We start from the raw sequence: 16,727 nt of genomic DNA, 5'->3' as shown, positions 1-16,727 counted from the left end.
AAGAGAGCCCATGGTCACGCCTTGTGCAAAGCATCCCATGCCAGGGGCTCCCATCCCTACATTCCTGTCCTTAAAGGAAGCCACTCAGAGGCAAGGTGGGTCCAACCACCTCCCATGTGTTCACTCATCACTGTGTTCCAGCATCACCCCAGTTAACAGTCCTGATGAAATTGGATGTGTCTCAGAATGTCACCCTCATGAACTCTACCCTGCTACAGCTGCAGTTCTGCAGTGGGAGAAACTCAAAACCTCAAAACACATGCACATGAAAGAAAAGAGCAAGAGCCAGAGCCCAAACAGGCCAGGTGTGGCAAAGACAGCTGGAGTGCCTAGGTTGGGACTCAGAATTATGTCAGTGGGGTGGCATTGCTGCTGGCACCAGCATGATAACAGAGAGCCAGCCCTGCTCATTTTGGGGAGCAGTGTGTTGGCGAAGGCAGCAGAAATTGAGAGGCAGGATTGAGTTTGGCCCTAGGAGGAGGTTGGGTAAAAGGCCAGTGTGAGTTGGAGGGCTTGGGCAGATAGAGAGGTCAGGGTACACCCCAAAGCCTGGAGACTGCACTTGATGTCCAGTGTTGTGAAACACCACCTCCCCTCTTACTCAAAACTGAGAGCAAGGGGCATTGATGAGTTCAGTTTTTGTGCGGCTGCATCCAAGGTGGCTTGGCTAGGCACCTCTGTTTCCTTGACTCAGGAGGCTGGGAGTCCAGGCTCCACTGAGGCTCGGCTGGGAGGATCGGACTCTGAGTTTATGCCTGTGTTCCTGGTAGGATCCATGTTGGCTGAGCCTCAGTGTTTTTGTAATGAGAGGATGTGTGACCGTCATGTCTTTATCACAGGACACACTTGCTAAATGGATTTGTTTGCTCTGAGGAGGAAAGAGAGAGAGGGGAGTGGTGCTGGAGACAGGGATGCAGACAGGGGTCATGGACTTGGCATAACTCAGTCTTGGAGGTGATATCCCATCACCTGTACCCACTTCAATTCCCATGAATCCAGAGGCTGAGCCCCCTTGAGGTGAGGGGTGAACCGGTTCTGGGCAGCAGGATGATGTGGTAACTCGGAGTCTCTGTGAGACCCCAACACTAGACACACTTGGCCCTTTTGAAATCTTAGGAGAAGCCTTGGGAAGTTGTATGGCAGAGGGGAGCAGCCTCTGCATCTCAGTCCCCTCCAACTTGCCATGGTGTAGAGAGGGAACTGCAGCCACGATGGGACGGACATTGGCCACATTCCTGTGTGGGACACAGGCCTGATTGAGTTGGGGTGCATTCTTTGTCTCTGCCCTTCTTGTGATTGTCCCATCTCTACATTTGTGCTTTAGCCACCTGTGAGTCCCATCTCTGGTTTCAGAGAGAATAGAGGGTGTTATGGGTCAATAGACACAATAAACCCTAGAGATTAGATGCTACCCTACTTTCCAGAAAAGACTGGGCACAGCATGAGTTGCACATTAATGGGACCAGGGTCCAAAAGCTGCTGAGAGGGAAGGACTAGTTGTGAATGCATTTTTGAAGGCTCCAAGCTGGAACTCTAGTGGCACCAAGCAGGGCAGATTTTGGTGGGGATGTTTGGGTAGTTGTTGGCGAACACCTGCGCACCTGAGATGGGTAGGCATGGAGGAGAAATCAGCAGCCCATAGGGCTTTTGAAAGTGGTCTTATGTGAAAAGAGGCTCAGGTATGGACACAGGAAATGACATCATTGCCTTGACAATGGATCAAACAGAACATGGAACCCTGGTATCCAGGCACCCACTTCACTGACCAAGCCATCCGAGCTCATTTGGTTGGAGAAACTGGAGGGAGAAGGATGTTCTCCTGTGGTTGCAAACAATGCCGAGCCTCAGGCTCCCAGGAATCTCAGGGGGGCCAACTAGCCCTTTTGTGGATGCACTGGGTGAGGCTTCATCTTAGACGCCAGAGCCTCTGGAGATTGTCGCAGAGGAGCTCAAGAATAACAGTAAGTAGCACAGGGCAGGTGAGCCCAGCAGGCCCTCTAGTCTAATCCCTGATGAATGGCCCAGGACTCCTATTCTGACTCTGTATGTGTGTGTGTGTGTGTGTGTGTGTGTGTGTGTGTGTGTGTGTGTTTGTACTGATGGGAACTGTCCCATTGTGCTTTGACTCTAGTGTATTGGCACAAGTTATTTTTCTGTTTGTCACCATTTCCATTTTGAACCCACCATTCTTGGTCCCAACCCAGGGTGAAAATGATGAGAACACGGAGGAGCCCTTCAGGGTACAGAGCCTTGAACCTTACAGGCAGGACCAGCTTAGGAATGAGCTCCTGCCTGTCATTTGTGGGAGAAACCTACATTTCAGCAGCAACATGGGGTTAATCTCCTGGGATTTCATCCCCACCCAGCAGGTGCTGGATCTCTTGTTCCCAAGGTAAGCACCAGACCACCAAGCCCAAGTGTGTAGCCCCCTCATGCCTGGGTTCTGGGGCTGCCATGTACCTCTCAGGGACCCAAAGGTTTGTGATACCTAATGAGATAGAGGACCACACTCATAGTGGAATGTCAGCCCCGAATGGGACGAGTCCTGGAGGTGCCTGCCACAGCCTTGCAAGGGGAGTGAACATCCCCTCTCAGGCAGAGAAACCATTCTGACTCCAGCTGATCCACAGAGGTCCGTGGAGCAGTCCCCACACACTGGGCACCACAGCTCAATGGTGTGCACTGAGCTCATTCCCAGGTGGACTCAGCAAGGCCAGGTGGTCTTTCTGGTGTGATGTTGGCTTTGTGAAGAACGTAGATCTGTGCCAGAGGCGTCTCAAAACTCGGGCCTTGGAAAAGCACTTTTGGGTTAATAAAGACATGTTAGTTTCCATAGTGGGACAGAGCATCCTAGCTGGGACATAGCTGGACAGGGGCTTTGGACATGGCAGCTCCCACACCCAGAGATATGTGGGAATCAGCAGTTTGGGCTCATTCACTGATGAACATGGAGAAAGCACCCACTGTGTGAAGACACGTTTCCAGTCACGTGTTTCATAATTCAGTGAAAAATGGGGTGCAAATGACTGCCATTGTGTCCCTTTTCATGGGGGTCAGCCTCAAACCGCAGGTGCCATGAGTACATATCCTACATGTGACTGCATCCCTGACTCCATGGGGCATAACTGCACGTTGTCCTCTTCAGTGACTATGGTGGACCCTTGGACCAACTTCAACATGGAATGGGCTTGGGGTCAAGAGGGTGGGCTCCTGTTTCTAGAGTAGGGACCTGCAAGGTGATTTGACTTGGGAAGGCTGAGGAAAGACTGCTCTCCCCAATTCAGTTTTCTGCCTGTAGTGTAAGGTGTGGGGTTTCAACAGTAGGAGGGGTAAGGCAGGGAGTTGTAGGTAGTCATGGTCCTCTGGGGAAGGCCCTGGGATAATGGATCCCCTACTCTACACCTCCCTGTCCTCCCTCAGGGCCACAGAGATGTGGTCTGCACTCATGGGAAAAGAGAGGTCCACCGCTACTCAGGGGGACTCAGTGAGAGCTCACAGAGAATGAGGTAGCATTGCAGCCCTCGCCAGGGGAGGAGGTGTCTCTTGAGCCCTGAGAAGAGTGGGCAGGAGGACAGACACTCCTGGAAGGTGCATTCCAGGTTGGAGAGCAGGTAGCCAAGAGGAAGAAGAGTGTCGGGCCTGCCCAGAGGAGGGGAGAGCTGGTCATACCATGAATCTAACGCTCCTTCGTTGAAGGTTCTTTGCCTAGTGACCTGTCCTGTCCCTGCCTGTACAGCCACTGTGTCTTTCCTGAGGTGGACTGGTGTGTTCAGAACCAGGGACGGTTCAGGAGGGTAGGGTCAGAGGTTTGCTCTGGAGGCCATGGCGAAGGCAAGGCCAGGGTTTTGCTGACTCCACACCTGCCTCCCCACAGTGCCTCATCTTCCTTCCTGGGGACCTGGGTGAACTTCCACACCGAGGCTTCCCATCAGCCTCCAGGCTCTCTGAGTCTGCAGCAGCTGCTGCCATATGTGTGGCTCCTCCTGAGTGGCTTTAACCTGGAGCACCAAGCACACCACCTGCTGGCCCCTACTGAAGATGGCATATCAAGCCAGGCAGAGCCTGAGAGCCAGGCGGACTGTGGTGAGTACCTAAGGGTATATGAGGAAAGGTCCGACTGTTGTTCCACTGCAGGGAGTCTGTATGCCTGGTGTTGGGTTGGAAATTAGGATAAGCCTTTGTCCATTCAGGAAGTGACCCCAGTCTGCAAAGAGGTCCTGTGTGGGCTAAGGTTCTGAGTTCTTCCTGGCAGCAGGGGTATTGTCTGTCTGTGGGAAGGTCAGGGCAAGGCAGTCATGTTGGCATCTTTTCTCCTCTAGCTACAAGCTCAGTTCCTGTCACGGCTCCTCAGCCAACCCCAGAGCCAGAGCCTTCTCCCAGGGAAGGGGCAGAGCCGGAGTCCAGGACATCAGGGGTCTCCACTCAGTACTCCCCACGGCCCAAATATACCAATCCGATGAGAGGCAGGTGCGTCATTCGCATCTACCTGGAAAATGAAAGGACAACACAGTATAGGAGCATCCTGGTGAGTCTTCGAGCAGGGGAGTCTCCTGGGAGCCCACAGTGGGGAAGACCGAGTCCACAGCAAACACTTTAGACTAGGCCTGTCTTCTTGAACTGGAGCTTCTGGAAGGTCAGGAAGGAGAGCAGAAAGTGAGGAAGAGAGAGGCGGGAGAGCAGCAACATGCCAGGTCTGGGTGCGAGTGGGCCTGCGTGTTTGGGGGTGTGCAGGTCAGAAGTGCAGGAGTGAGTGCTGGGTTCAGAGGAGGTCAGAGAAATATCAAGGGTACAGGCCATCCTCTACTGACCTTGGTATTGAGGAGGAGTATATTGAACCGTGGTATTGAGGAGGAGTATATTGAAGCAGAGGACTTGGCAGTCATTTTCTTGTGTGTGGGAGGGGATATGTTGCTGGTTGAAGGGAAGGGAGCCATTGTAGAATGATTAGGGTGGGTAGGTGTGGGTCACAGACAACTGGGGGCCTTGGAGGGGCCCATTAGTGTCCTAGTTTGCATGTATGTGAATAGAGATTTAGCGGGTCTCTCTGCAGGATCTTCCTGGGTGTGGAGTATCCATCATGAGACTCTGGTGACCACCTCCAGGGGAGCCATGTTGAACCACTGCACCTGCTGGGTCCAAAACTCCTGACACCCCAGCAAGCACTGAAACTCTCGAGCCCAGCAGCTTCCATGCCTATCATTAAAGAGTCCGTGTGTGTGTTGTGCCTGGGTGTCAAGACCAAAGCACCTAGGTTTTGTGCCTTGTCCACACAAAAATGCAGCTGCATCCCAGACCAGAGCAGGGATATGGAAGTCCACTGGACCATTCCTCCCATCTGTGGGGACTAGAGTGTGCCTTTTGGTCCTTATTCCCTTGTCCCTGTAGGGCATAGCAGGTTGAAGCAAACTCTTGTACCAAGATTGGACTAGAGGCTCATAGGAAGACCCCACATGTTCACATGAAGGCCTCAGGTAGCAGGGTATCAAGATGGTGCCCTTGTGTTGAGAGCTCTCTTGTCTCTGATTGTCCTCGAGCACTGTCCTCTGGGTAGCTACTCCCAAATTCCCTCTCTGATGAGCTTTCTTCAACCCTGCTCAGGTGACCTCCCAGGACAGGACTCCAGTCGTAATCCGCAAGGCCTTAGATGTACACTTGCTCCAGCAGAAGGATCCAAAAAACTATGAGCTGCTGCATATTGTCGAGAACCATCAGAGTAAGTGGAACCATCAGAGGGTAGGGAGCAGTGAGTCACAGTGGGCTCACGATAACTGGGAGACAAAACACAGTGTGCGTTGGCCCAATGCCCAGGAAGAGTATGGTGGGACTTGTGCACAAAACAAAGTGTAATGATGGGGCATAAATCTGCAGGTTCTTCATGTTCCCCAGGGGCTGTGGACCTGCCTATCGTGTTCTTTCCTTGGCCTGAGGAGGCATTGCAAAGCTATTATCCACAAAGGGCCAAGAAGAGAGGCTTCTTTGTCTTGTGTCAAAGAAGACAGACAACCACAGGGTGCCTACTTTGGCAGCCTTTCCTGACCTAGATGAGTACATGAGAAAAGCAGTTCAATGAAGAATCATTTCTGGCTTCCAATCTTTTTATTCATTGCAAACTGAGTCCAATTAGGACCAGAGGCCATTTCTAGAGAGAAGTGTGTAGTAGAATAGAACCCTTCACAGCTTGTAGACTGTTCTTGGAGAGAGAGAGGGAGGGAGGGAGGGAGGGAGAGAAAGAGAGAGCGAGAGAGAGAGAGAGAGAGAGAGAGAGAGAGAGAAGAAGAAGAAGGAGAAGGAGGAGGAGGAGGAGGAGGAGGAGGAGGAGAAGAAGGAGAAGGAGGAGTAGAAAAATGAAAATAAGTTGAAGGAGAAGACCATGAATAAGAAGTTCAAGATGACTATAAGAAGAAGCATGAGGAGAAGATGAAGAAGAACAAGAACAAGAAGGAGAAACACAAGGTGAACAAGAAGTATAACAATACATTGATTAAAAATGTGAATGAGAATTATACTCATGAGCAGGAAATGCAGTAGTGGGGAATTCAAGAGAAATATATTGCTCTGGATGGCACAGCCCTGCTGTGGACATCCTCCACCCACGCTCAACACACCTCCAAACCATACCCCTCCAATTAGTGTAGCCCTGTATGAGTGTATGAATCCACTGGCAAGGTGGAGGCACCCACCATCAAATGCTTTTCCCCAAACCCACCTGTGATCATTGCTGCAGTGGGGAGAAAACCTTCAACACATGAGTCTTTGGTGACCAATCCAGATACAAAGTCTAGCTGTTTCTCTTTGTTGGGTCCAACGTGAACTAAGAGAGTCTGGGGTACAAGGGGCTATTTCCTTGAAAGGTGTTCCTGTACTGGACCTCCTGTGCATAGAGGGTCCTCAGGGAGGAATCAGTGGGGAGTCTTTGGTGGAACAGTAGCTGGATTCGGGGGCTCTCAGGTCTGTATGTGAGACCTGAGCTGGCAGAGGCTCTCAGTTGTGGGGGATGTTGGGTAGTGTATTTTTTGAGTGTCACCTACCACGCCTCTGCCCCTGCCTCTCCAGAGCTGAGGGTCCCTGCTGATGCGAAAGTATATTACGGCCTGATTGGAGGAGTGCATTATAACTTTCTTCTTCGGGAAACAGATGCCAGCAAGTCGTTGAAGGTCAAGCCAAAGGAGGTAAACAGTCACCTTCTTCACTCTTTACTCCTGGTGCCACTCCACATCCTCCAAGGGGACAAGAACCTCAGGTTCTGGATGGATGTTGTAGAATGCCCACAGAGCCAACTGCCAGGCTGGGTGGGGTGCAGGTGCTGGGCTTTGCTGATGTTGTCATCCCCCACAGTTCTTGGAGCCTTCTGTGGCAGTGGCATCCAGGACCCCAGCAGCTGTGAGCAGCAGCTCTGCAGTGGCTGCAGGATCATTGCCCCAGGCCACCCAAAGCAATGAGTGCTGCATGAGAAAAGTCACCAGTAGCAGCTCCTCACTGCTTCACTCCAGCGAGCAGGTGGAAGACAACCGCTTTATTTATATCCTCCTAGAGGGACAGAGCGAGAGAGAGGCAAAGCGCATCCTGGTAAGCCCGACAGTAGGGCTGCCTCCTGGGTGTCCACACAGTGGAAGGCAGGAGACACAGCCAACCCCGGGGCTGTGGTGGGAAATAAAGAAGAGAGAGGTCCATCTTAAGGGCTTGACCTGAGGAGGGAGAGCATCAGCATGCCCAGCTCCAGTGGTGAGTGGGTGTTGTAGTGTGGGTTTTGCAGGCCAGAAGTGCAGACGGAAGTTCTGTGGACAGATGAAGTCAGAGATATGTCCAGGGTGCAGGCTGCAGTGCCTAGAACTTGGTATTCTCAATGAGTGAGGTTGGAGCAGAGGAGGTGGCAGTGACTTGTCACATGTGTAGGAGGGGATGTGTTCCTTGTAGCAGGGAAGAGAACCTCCTTAGCATGACTAGGTGTGGGAATTTGGGGTCGGGATCACCTGGGGGGTCATGCCAAAGCTTCGGAATGTTAGCCTTTGCATGTATGTAAATGCGGAGCTAAAGGGGTTCTTGGCAGAATTTCTATGGATGTGCAGTAGACACGCTAATGCTGCAGGTGTCCAGCTTCAGAGAAGACACGTTCAGTGACTGCCAGTGCTGAGTCAAGTACATCATTACAACCAGACCCCCACCGAGCTTCCAGAGGCCAGGGCCTCTCAAGGCTATCATGAAGCACTCAAGTACACACTCTTGTATCTGAGTCTGTTTTGTGTAGTGGCAGTCAGGACCAAAATTTTCAGTGCGTCTGCCTCTTCCACGCACAAAGGCAGCCTGCACCCCAGAGCACACTTGGTGCACAGATCCCTGGCCCATTGCTCTCGTCTCAGTGAGATGAGAGTATGTCTGTGCATAGGCAGTTTGGTCCTTTGACCTGAGTGGAATGTGGCTCCCCAGGGGGAGGGGAGATGGCAGGTACAGGCAGATATTTGTACCAAGATTGTTCTAGTAGCACGTTGCAAGAACCCAGGGGTTATATGGAGGCTACACTCAGGTAGCAGGATAACAAGATTGTGCCCTTGTATATGTAGCTGAGATTTCTCCTGAATGTTTGACCACAGTCTTCTGGGTAGCTCCTCTAAAAGCCATTCTCTGATGACATTTATTCCACCCTGATCCAGGTGACCAGTGTGGATACAGTGAAGAGCCTCATCCGCAGGGCCTTGGACCAAAATTTGTTGCAGCATGAGGATGTGGACAACTTTGAGCTGCTGAGAATGATTCCTCTGCATGAGAGTAAGTAGGACAATCAGACAGTGGGGAGACATGATCCACAGTGGGCTCAGGATAACTCATAGCCAAGAGAAAGTGGGCCTTGGCCACAAAATACCAAAGTGTGGTGGGCCTGGTGCAGGAGACCAAGTGCAGTGATGGGCGTGTCCAATGTGGAGGTGCTCAATGAGGCCCAAGGGGGCTGCTGAACCTCCCTAAATGTGTTCTCCCCTGGACCTGGTCTGGCAATGTGAAGCTAATATCCATGAGGGCAAGGCAGAGAGAGGCTCAATCCATCATCAGTTTGGTTTATGGCTCACTGATAAGGATGCCTTCAAATGAAGAGGAGGAGAACATGGGTCCTGATTGGATCAGCATTGCTATGGACAGAAGCAGCACAGGTCCCAATCCATGGCCAGGATATGAGAAGTCCTGCCTACTCACAGGAATGTCAGGATTGCAGCAACTGGGAACAGGACTCAGTGAAGAGGAAGTCAAGGCTAGGGGACAGCCTGTTTGGGTTCTTTTGGGAACAATTCCAAGTCCTCTGTGCCTGGGTGCCCATCTCCTGAAGATATCAGAATGGCCAGGTTATTATTCCTTCCAGCAACAAAGAAGGGCATCTGAAGAACAGAGGCCACAATGCTGAGCTGTCCACAATGCCAGTGCTCTTTCCTTTCTTGTGAGCCAGACACTCCTAGCCTCCACCATCCCAGCCTGTCCACAATAGAACCCACCATCTGTAGGGCACGTAAGTGAGTTTTCCAATTTTCCCACACCACCTCATTTGGGTTGGCTCTGTCTCACACATGAGGAAGACTGAGGTGCAAGGAGCTGGGCAAGGGGCAGTGTCTGCGAATCTCAGGGACTTGGGAGGCAGTGCAGGAGGATGGGGATTTCCAAACAACCTCAGAAACTTAGGGAGACCCTGTACCCAAGTAAAAAGGCCTGGGAATGGTCTCAGTGCTTAATTGCCTCTGGTTTTATCCCTAGTACAAAAATAAGCCAGTCAATAAGGAATTACCAAACTGAGAATCTACGAAGATGATTTCAGAAACAGACTTTCAACCCAAGCATCTATTGAGAGCAGGCTCCAGACCAGGGGAGGTTTGTGTGTAACAGACGTCAAAAGGGAGGACTACGGGGGGCCTGGAACCCACTAGGTGTGATGGCATCTATGCCTTATGGCAGGAGGGTGGCAGTGATGCTGGCCCTCTCCTAGATTTTGGAAACCTTGTTTTCATTGGGGAAACTTTATGGAGGTGGAATCTATTTTAGCAATCCTGGTCCAGATGAGGTGCGGACTTCCACAGGTAGAAGCCTATCCAGAATACGGTGTCTGTTAGGAAGTCTTTCTTGACTGTGACAATGACAAAGAAAGGAAGTCACTTGTCTTTGGTCTTGGTTTCACTCCTGGCCATTGATTGAGAACTGATTCATCTTGGACTACTGAACAGAGGCTGCATCTGGGCAGAAGAGTGTGATAGATTTGAACTCCTCAGGACGCCCCACCATTGCCAGAGATATAAGGAGAAGGAGGAGGAGAAAGAGGACACAACTGAGTGGGGAGAGGATCACACGATGAAGAGCAGGAGGAAGAAGAAGAAAAAGAAGGAAGTGAACAGAAGGAAGGGTGGAGGGAGATACACAAGAAGAAGAACAAGAAGGAACCATGTAAGAACAAGAAAAAGACCCAGAAAGAACTACAAGAAGATGCAGGACAGAAAGAAGAGCCAGAAGTAGAACAAAAACCAGAATAAAAGTACCAAGCAGACAGCTCCTGATGAGAAACAAGGGGAAGGAGAGCGAACCTAGAAAACAATAGAGTTCTCCAGGGCACCACCCTGCTGAAGTCCTCCCATGTCCATGCCCAACACACCTCTGATGGATACCACCTCCCCTTCACGTAGTCATCCATGAGTGGATTCATCCAGGGCAAGGGGATGAATTCGCCCACCATCCAACGCTTCCCTGAATGCCCATGTGTGAGCATGGCTGCCCTGGGGAGAAAGGCCTAAGCACAGGAGCCTTTGCCAATCCTGATGCAGAGCCTAGCAGTGTCCCTTTGGCAGATCCAACCTGCACTGAGAAGTTCTGGGCCCAAGGTGCTGTTTCCATTGCCTGGTGCTCTTTTGGTTTAGAATCCTGTACATCATCTTCTCCAGGGAAGAATCACTGAGGGAGTCTTTGGTGGCACTGTAGCTGGATAGGAGGGCTCTCAATTCTGGTGCAGGCTCGCCCTGGCGGAGACTCTCAGGGGTTGTGTGTGTTTTGTGGTAAAATCCTTGAGTGCCATCTAACAATTCTCTCCACTTTGCTCTGCAGAAATCAAGGCCCCTGACCACTCACCCATGTATCAGTCTAGGACCCCGCGGATAAAATATTTCATCGTGAGGAAACGCCGCGAGGTCAAGAGAAAGGAGGTAAACACCTACCTTATTCAAGCTGTACTTGTGTTGCCATTCCACTCCCACCTGGGGAAATAAGAAGCCTGAGCACCTGGACATATGTGCTAGAAGCCCATAGAGCCAACTGACAGGCTGGGGTGGCTTTCTGTTTCTGGGTTTGCTGATGTTCCATCCCCCACAGTTCTCAGAATCAACCTGCAAGTCCTCCAGGCCGCATTCCCACAAGCAGGTGGGAGACACCTGCTTAATTCGTGTACACTTAGAAATACAAAGTCCAAAGTCGGCCAAGAAGGTCCTGGTAAGCCTGGGAGCAGGGGTGTCCCCTGGTGCTTACACCTGGGTGGGGAGCAGACACTGGTCCAATACCATGGACTACTCATGCCCTCTTGAATTTGGAGCTTCTGGATGATCAGGAGGATAGATGGGAATCAAGAAGGGAGAGGTCAGTGTGAAGGGCTGGAGCTGAGATGAGGGAGAGCAGAAGCTTGTCCACCACCATGTCTGAGGGAGTCTGTGTGTCAGGTGGCAGCATGCAGTCCAGAAGGGCAGAGGCAGGTATAGGTGACAGATGAGAACAGGCCAGGACCTAGATTGCAGGTTCCACTCTATGGGATGCTGACGTCTATGGAGGAGGACAGCAGTGTGAGGTTCTGCATGTTCCTTGAACAAGGAGCTGAGAGGGTCTCTCTGCAGAGTCAGTATGGATGTGGAACAAGCACACTAAATGTCCAGGTAACCCAATGACCACCCTTGCTGGATGAGGTGCCCTCCTACACCCCAGCCAGCACTGAGCCTCTGGAGGCCAGGAGCTCTCGTGGCTATGTTTCAGCACTCCTGTGTGTGGTCATGTTCCTGGGTCTGATTTGGGCCCTGGCAATCCAGACCAAAGCCTGTAGGTTTTGTGCCTAGGCCATTCCCAATGCCGCCTGCATCCTCAGGCTGACCTGGGATCTTGGAGGCTATTGTCCAATTCCTCTCAACTTGTGGGATGAGATTGCATCTGTATGCAGGTAGTGGGGTCCTTTCACTTGGAGAGAAGTGCAGCTGCACAAAGAGCAATGGCAGGTCCAGGAAGTTATGTACAAGGATTGGGCTAGTAGCCTATGGGAAGAGCCCACGTGATGAGCAGGAGGTCAGCCTCAGGTAGTAGGGTCATGGATGTTGCCCTTGTATTTAGAGTGGAGGTGCCTCCAGAATGCCCCTGCCCACTGTCCTTGAGTAGTCACTTCAAGGCCCATTTCCTGAAGGCCTGTCTTCCATGCTGCTCCAGGTGACCTGCCACGATCGGGCTCCTGTCGTCATCCGCAGGGCCCTCGACCTACACTTGCGTACTCAGGAGAAGCCGGAGGATTATGAGCTGGGCCAAATCATGTCTCACCGTCAGAGTAAGTGGGACAATCAGATGGCAGAGAGCAAGGGTCAGGATGTGGACTCACGTCAACTCTTAGCACCAAAGTGTAGTCTCTGACCCCCAAGAACACTCCAATAGGTGTGTTGGGTTCGTGCACAAAGCCAACTGCACTTCTGCTGGTGGAAGGTCTCGAGGTCCAATGGTATACCCCAGTGGATATTGTGGCTCCCCACCAGGTGCCTCCCCTGTACATGAACAGGCATCCAAAGCTGACATCTTTGAGGAGTGAGGAGGAAAGCCTCTTTCCAGGAGCAGTATGCTTTCATGGTCTGGGATAGGAGTGGTTTCAGAGGAACATGGAATGCATGGGCTAAAGAGGGAACTGGCATTTTGTGGACTGAAGCAGTAGGATTGAAAGCCTTCTGTGTGACCAGAAAACCTCTGCCTTGGCAGAGCATTGCCAGGATTCTAGCAAGCAGTAACAGGATGAAATTGGGAAGAAAACACAGCCTGGGAGACAGCTTGAATCATCTGTCTTTGCATAAATTCCATGGTCTTCTGTACCTGAGTTCACTTGCCAAGGAGTGATCACAATAGCCAGGTTATGATCCCTAACTAGAGTCAGATGAGGGCTTCCTGAGCACGTAGCCACAAAGCTCATCTGATAATAATGCCAGCACTTTTTCGTTGGTTGGTTGGTTGGTTTTTGTGAGCCAAACACCACAGCAGCCATTATCCCAGCCTATGTATGCTGAAGACCACCATCCCTATGAGTTCTAGAATCACTTGTCTCCTATCTTAACCTACTGTTAGGTTAGTAGAATCAATGGAAGAGGAAGTCTGTCTGGGGCCTTGGTAGCCTTAGAAATTCATAGCAGAGATCTTCACATCCAACCCACAAGGGATGGAGAACAGGCTCTAGGTTAGAGGAGGGTGACAGGAAACACGTGTTCAGAGGAAGGAGAAGCGGGCTGTTGTATTCTCCCACTTGGGGTCATGGCACCACTGGACCATACACCATGTTGGAGGGAAGCATTCCCTTTGCTGGCCTTTGGAACCATTGTTCTCAGTAGGGCAGCATTTGGAATGTGGCCTCCATTCTCAGAAGCCTGGTTCACATGGAGGTGGGCTCCACCAATGCAGAAGCATGGCTCTAATGTGGTATTTGTGCTGGTCAGCCTGTCCTCACTGTGGCCATACTTGAGGAATCCTAGGCCTTTTCTCTGGCTTTCACAACTTTCTCTTTGGTTGTGTACTGAGGCTGTCTATAAAGCTCTAGTGTGTGGCAGTGGAGAGCTTCTCAGCCCTTGCCAAACAGGCATAGACTGGGAGAGAGAGAACAAGGCTGGGAGAGAGGGAGAGAGAGAAAGATGGAGAAGGAGGACCTCTACTTGGAGAATGAGGATTCAGTGGAGCCTACAGGAACAAGGTATTATTGCCCAGGGCGCACCCCTGTTTAGGTCTTCCTCCAACCACGCTCAACCTTTCTTCCAGTCCCTCCCACCTCCCAGTAGTGTATTCATCTTGAATGAGAATTTTATGTTGACACCAGAGCACTCACCATCCAATGCTTCCCTCCAAACCCACTCATGAAGATGGCTCATGTGTGGACTGAATCTTCGGCACAGGAGCCTTTTGTGGGAGATTTCAGATGCAAACCCTAGTGGTGTACTTTGGCAGATGTAAGAGGACCTGGGATGTTCTGGAGTCCAAAGCTTTTGGTAGGAACCGACATTAGGTCTGTGGAAGTGCTCTGCCTAGTTCTTCCTCAGGGAGGACTGTGGAGGCTGTCTTGTTGGTATTGGTGCTGAATTGGAGAGCTCTCAGGTGTGTGGCTCTGGCCTTTTCTGGCACAGGCTCTCAGATGTTGGGGTGTCCCAGAGAGCACCTCCTGAGCCACCTTATTTTGTATACCCCTCTCTTTCCAGAGCTGAGGATTCCAGCGCAGGCCAACGTATTTTACGCAAAGAACCCTCACAGAAAACCCATCTTCGTGCTGAGGAAAAGGAGCCTCCCCCAAAATAATGATGAGTGGATCCAGCCTCAACCTCCCTCTCGTCCTACAAAGAAGGCTCCAGCCCTCCTGAGGATGCTTGCAAAACTATTCTGCTGCTGTGTGCCTGGGCAGGGCTGAGGCAGCCCAGGAATATTTACATTGATAATTATTTTCTTCAAAGTTTGTATCTATAGTTTGCCATTGTCCTTGACCTTGTTTAGTAACACAGTTGTTACTCTATCCTGTATTTGTTGTTTCCATTAATATATTATTATTTTAAAATATATATGTTTTTGTTTCCTGATCTACTGTGATGATTTGAGTATACTAAATGTAGCAGTGATTCCTAAAGGACACATCCAAACCAACAGGAAGGAATGTTTCCTTGTATTAGCAAGAAGTTTGGTTTTTAGGAGTTTGGCAGATGGCATTATCTGAGTCAGTTTTCCAATGGGGGCAATGAAGTATCGGCTATCTTGGTACAAATACAAACAAAGACACACTAGAGCGCACACACACACACACACACACACACACACACACACACACACACACTAGAGCACACACACTGACTGAGCGATAGATACACAGATGGAGTTGGTCTCTTCTGAAATACTTTGGAGATGTGGTTCTGATTTCTCCCATTTTGGAGTATTTTCCATTGATAAGGTGTCTTGCAAATGAATCCCATGTCTGAAGAAGACATGCATGTGTACTTCACATGCCACTTTCTACATAACCAGAAGGTCATGTCATGTAATATTTTTCATGCAGCTGTGTTTTCACTGTGTACCATCCCATGAGGTCAGCTGTGGAATTTTCCACTGGTAGCATCACAAAGGAGATCCACTCTTTGGATTTGGGGATATTTCTGATTTTCTTGATTCAGATTGGAAATATATATATATACATACATATATATATATATATATATATGGTTTTTGATGAAAATTCTGCATTTGATGATAATGAATGCCATGCATCTAGGAATCTGTAGACTGCAGACAATGAATGGATGCCTACTGTTGTCTGGACTGGTCTGCAAAGTCCTGTAGCATCTGAGCATGTGTGAGGGCTGTACAGATCTTGCCAAAAGTCCAGGTCTGATGATCCTGCACAAAGCTGAGCTAGTGGTCTCCAAAACAGCATAAGGGCCAAGGAGAAACACAGTTCCACACAGAAGTTGGGAAGCTACCTTATGAAGGTAATCATATGTATGGGATCCTCTTGCTAGGTCCCTTTTTCCATTGGGCCAGAACTGTTTTCTGAATGTGCTTGCTGAGAAGAGCTTGGAATTTTCTATCTGAAGCAGTTTATGCAAGCTGCTTCCACTTGCAGGAACAAAGTGTGTTCTCATTGACCACTTTGGGCTTTCCCTGGTTCAACTAGAGTGTGTCAGAAGCACTTGTAATGATTGGCATTCACGGTTTCACATTGAAGCCTCTGTGCCATCTGTCAACCACTGATGGCTGCAAGTGGGGAATGGAAGCCATTTGCTGCAAGCAGTTTCAACTTGCAAGACTAACTTTGTTGTAAGTAGGCACATGGTGTTTTCTTCTGTGTTAGCTAGAAGAAAGAAAAATTGCTCCTTACAGGTGACAGGCATGCTTTCACATTGAAGCCTCTGTGCCATTGATCAAAAACAGTTCACTCATTTGGGTACCTGCACTTCAAGTGTATATTGTAAACAAATGTGATAAGTGGATGTCAGTGAGACTTTGGAGAACTGATCTTCTCAGCTGGTCCTCTTTCCTCCTGCAAGTTGGTGATCTCTTTCTGGTGCACTTTGTGTTTCATGCCTGAACTGTGCTCTGAATGTGCTTGATGAGAACAGCTTAGAAGTGCAGAAGTAAAACTGTTTGTGGAAGCAGCTTCAAGTAGCACAAGCTAACTTGTTCTCAGTGAGCACATGGGGATTTTTCCCAGGTTGAAGAAGTGTGAATGAGAATGGCTTCTCAGAGCTGGTAGGCATGTTTGCATTTGGCAAACTTTGCCATCTGTCACACACAGTTCCTTGCATGCAGAAACCTGCATTTCAAGTGTTCTCAGAAAGGTCCGATGAGTGGGTTTCCATGGAATTTTGTGGAGTTCATCTTTTCAGCAGTCCTCGTTGCCTTCTCAAAATTGGTGATCCTGGGTGCAAGGCCTCTCTTGTCAGCCAACATTGTATTTTGGGCCTGACCTCGGTTTTGAATGTGCTTGCTGAGAGTAGTTTGGGAGTGCAAAAGTAAAG

General features: G+C 50.1%; 1 protein-coding gene across 1 annotated transcript; it reads left to right on the top strand.

Moving 5' to 3' along the window:
- The first annotated feature begins 3,686 nt into the window (after positions 1 to 3,686).
- Positions 3,687 to 14,798, top strand: LOC144369151 (uncharacterized). Its single transcript, XM_078028248.1, has 10 exons — positions 3,687 to 4,083; positions 4,320 to 4,525; positions 5,599 to 5,713; positions 7,054 to 7,169; positions 7,336 to 7,566; positions 8,649 to 8,763; positions 11,065 to 11,162; positions 11,329 to 11,445; positions 12,418 to 12,532; positions 14,427 to 14,798. Exons 2-10 carry the CDS (start codon positions 4,457 to 4,459, stop codon positions 14,630 to 14,632), a joined length of 1,182 nt encoding a protein of 393 aa, XP_077884374.1. The 5' UTR covers positions 3,687 to 4,083; positions 4,320 to 4,456; the 3' UTR covers positions 14,633 to 14,798.
- The last annotated feature ends 1,929 nt before the right edge of the window (positions 14,799 to 16,727 follow it).

Source organism: Ictidomys tridecemlineatus, chromosome 12 (genome assembly GCF_052094955.1).
Source record: "Ictidomys tridecemlineatus isolate mIctTri1 chromosome 12, mIctTri1.hap1, whole genome shotgun sequence".
NCBI classification, from domain to species: Eukaryota; Metazoa; Chordata; class Mammalia; order Rodentia; family Sciuridae; genus Ictidomys; species Ictidomys tridecemlineatus.
Note: the sequence above shows the minus strand (reverse complement) of the source record. Positions and strands in the feature narration are given on the sequence as shown.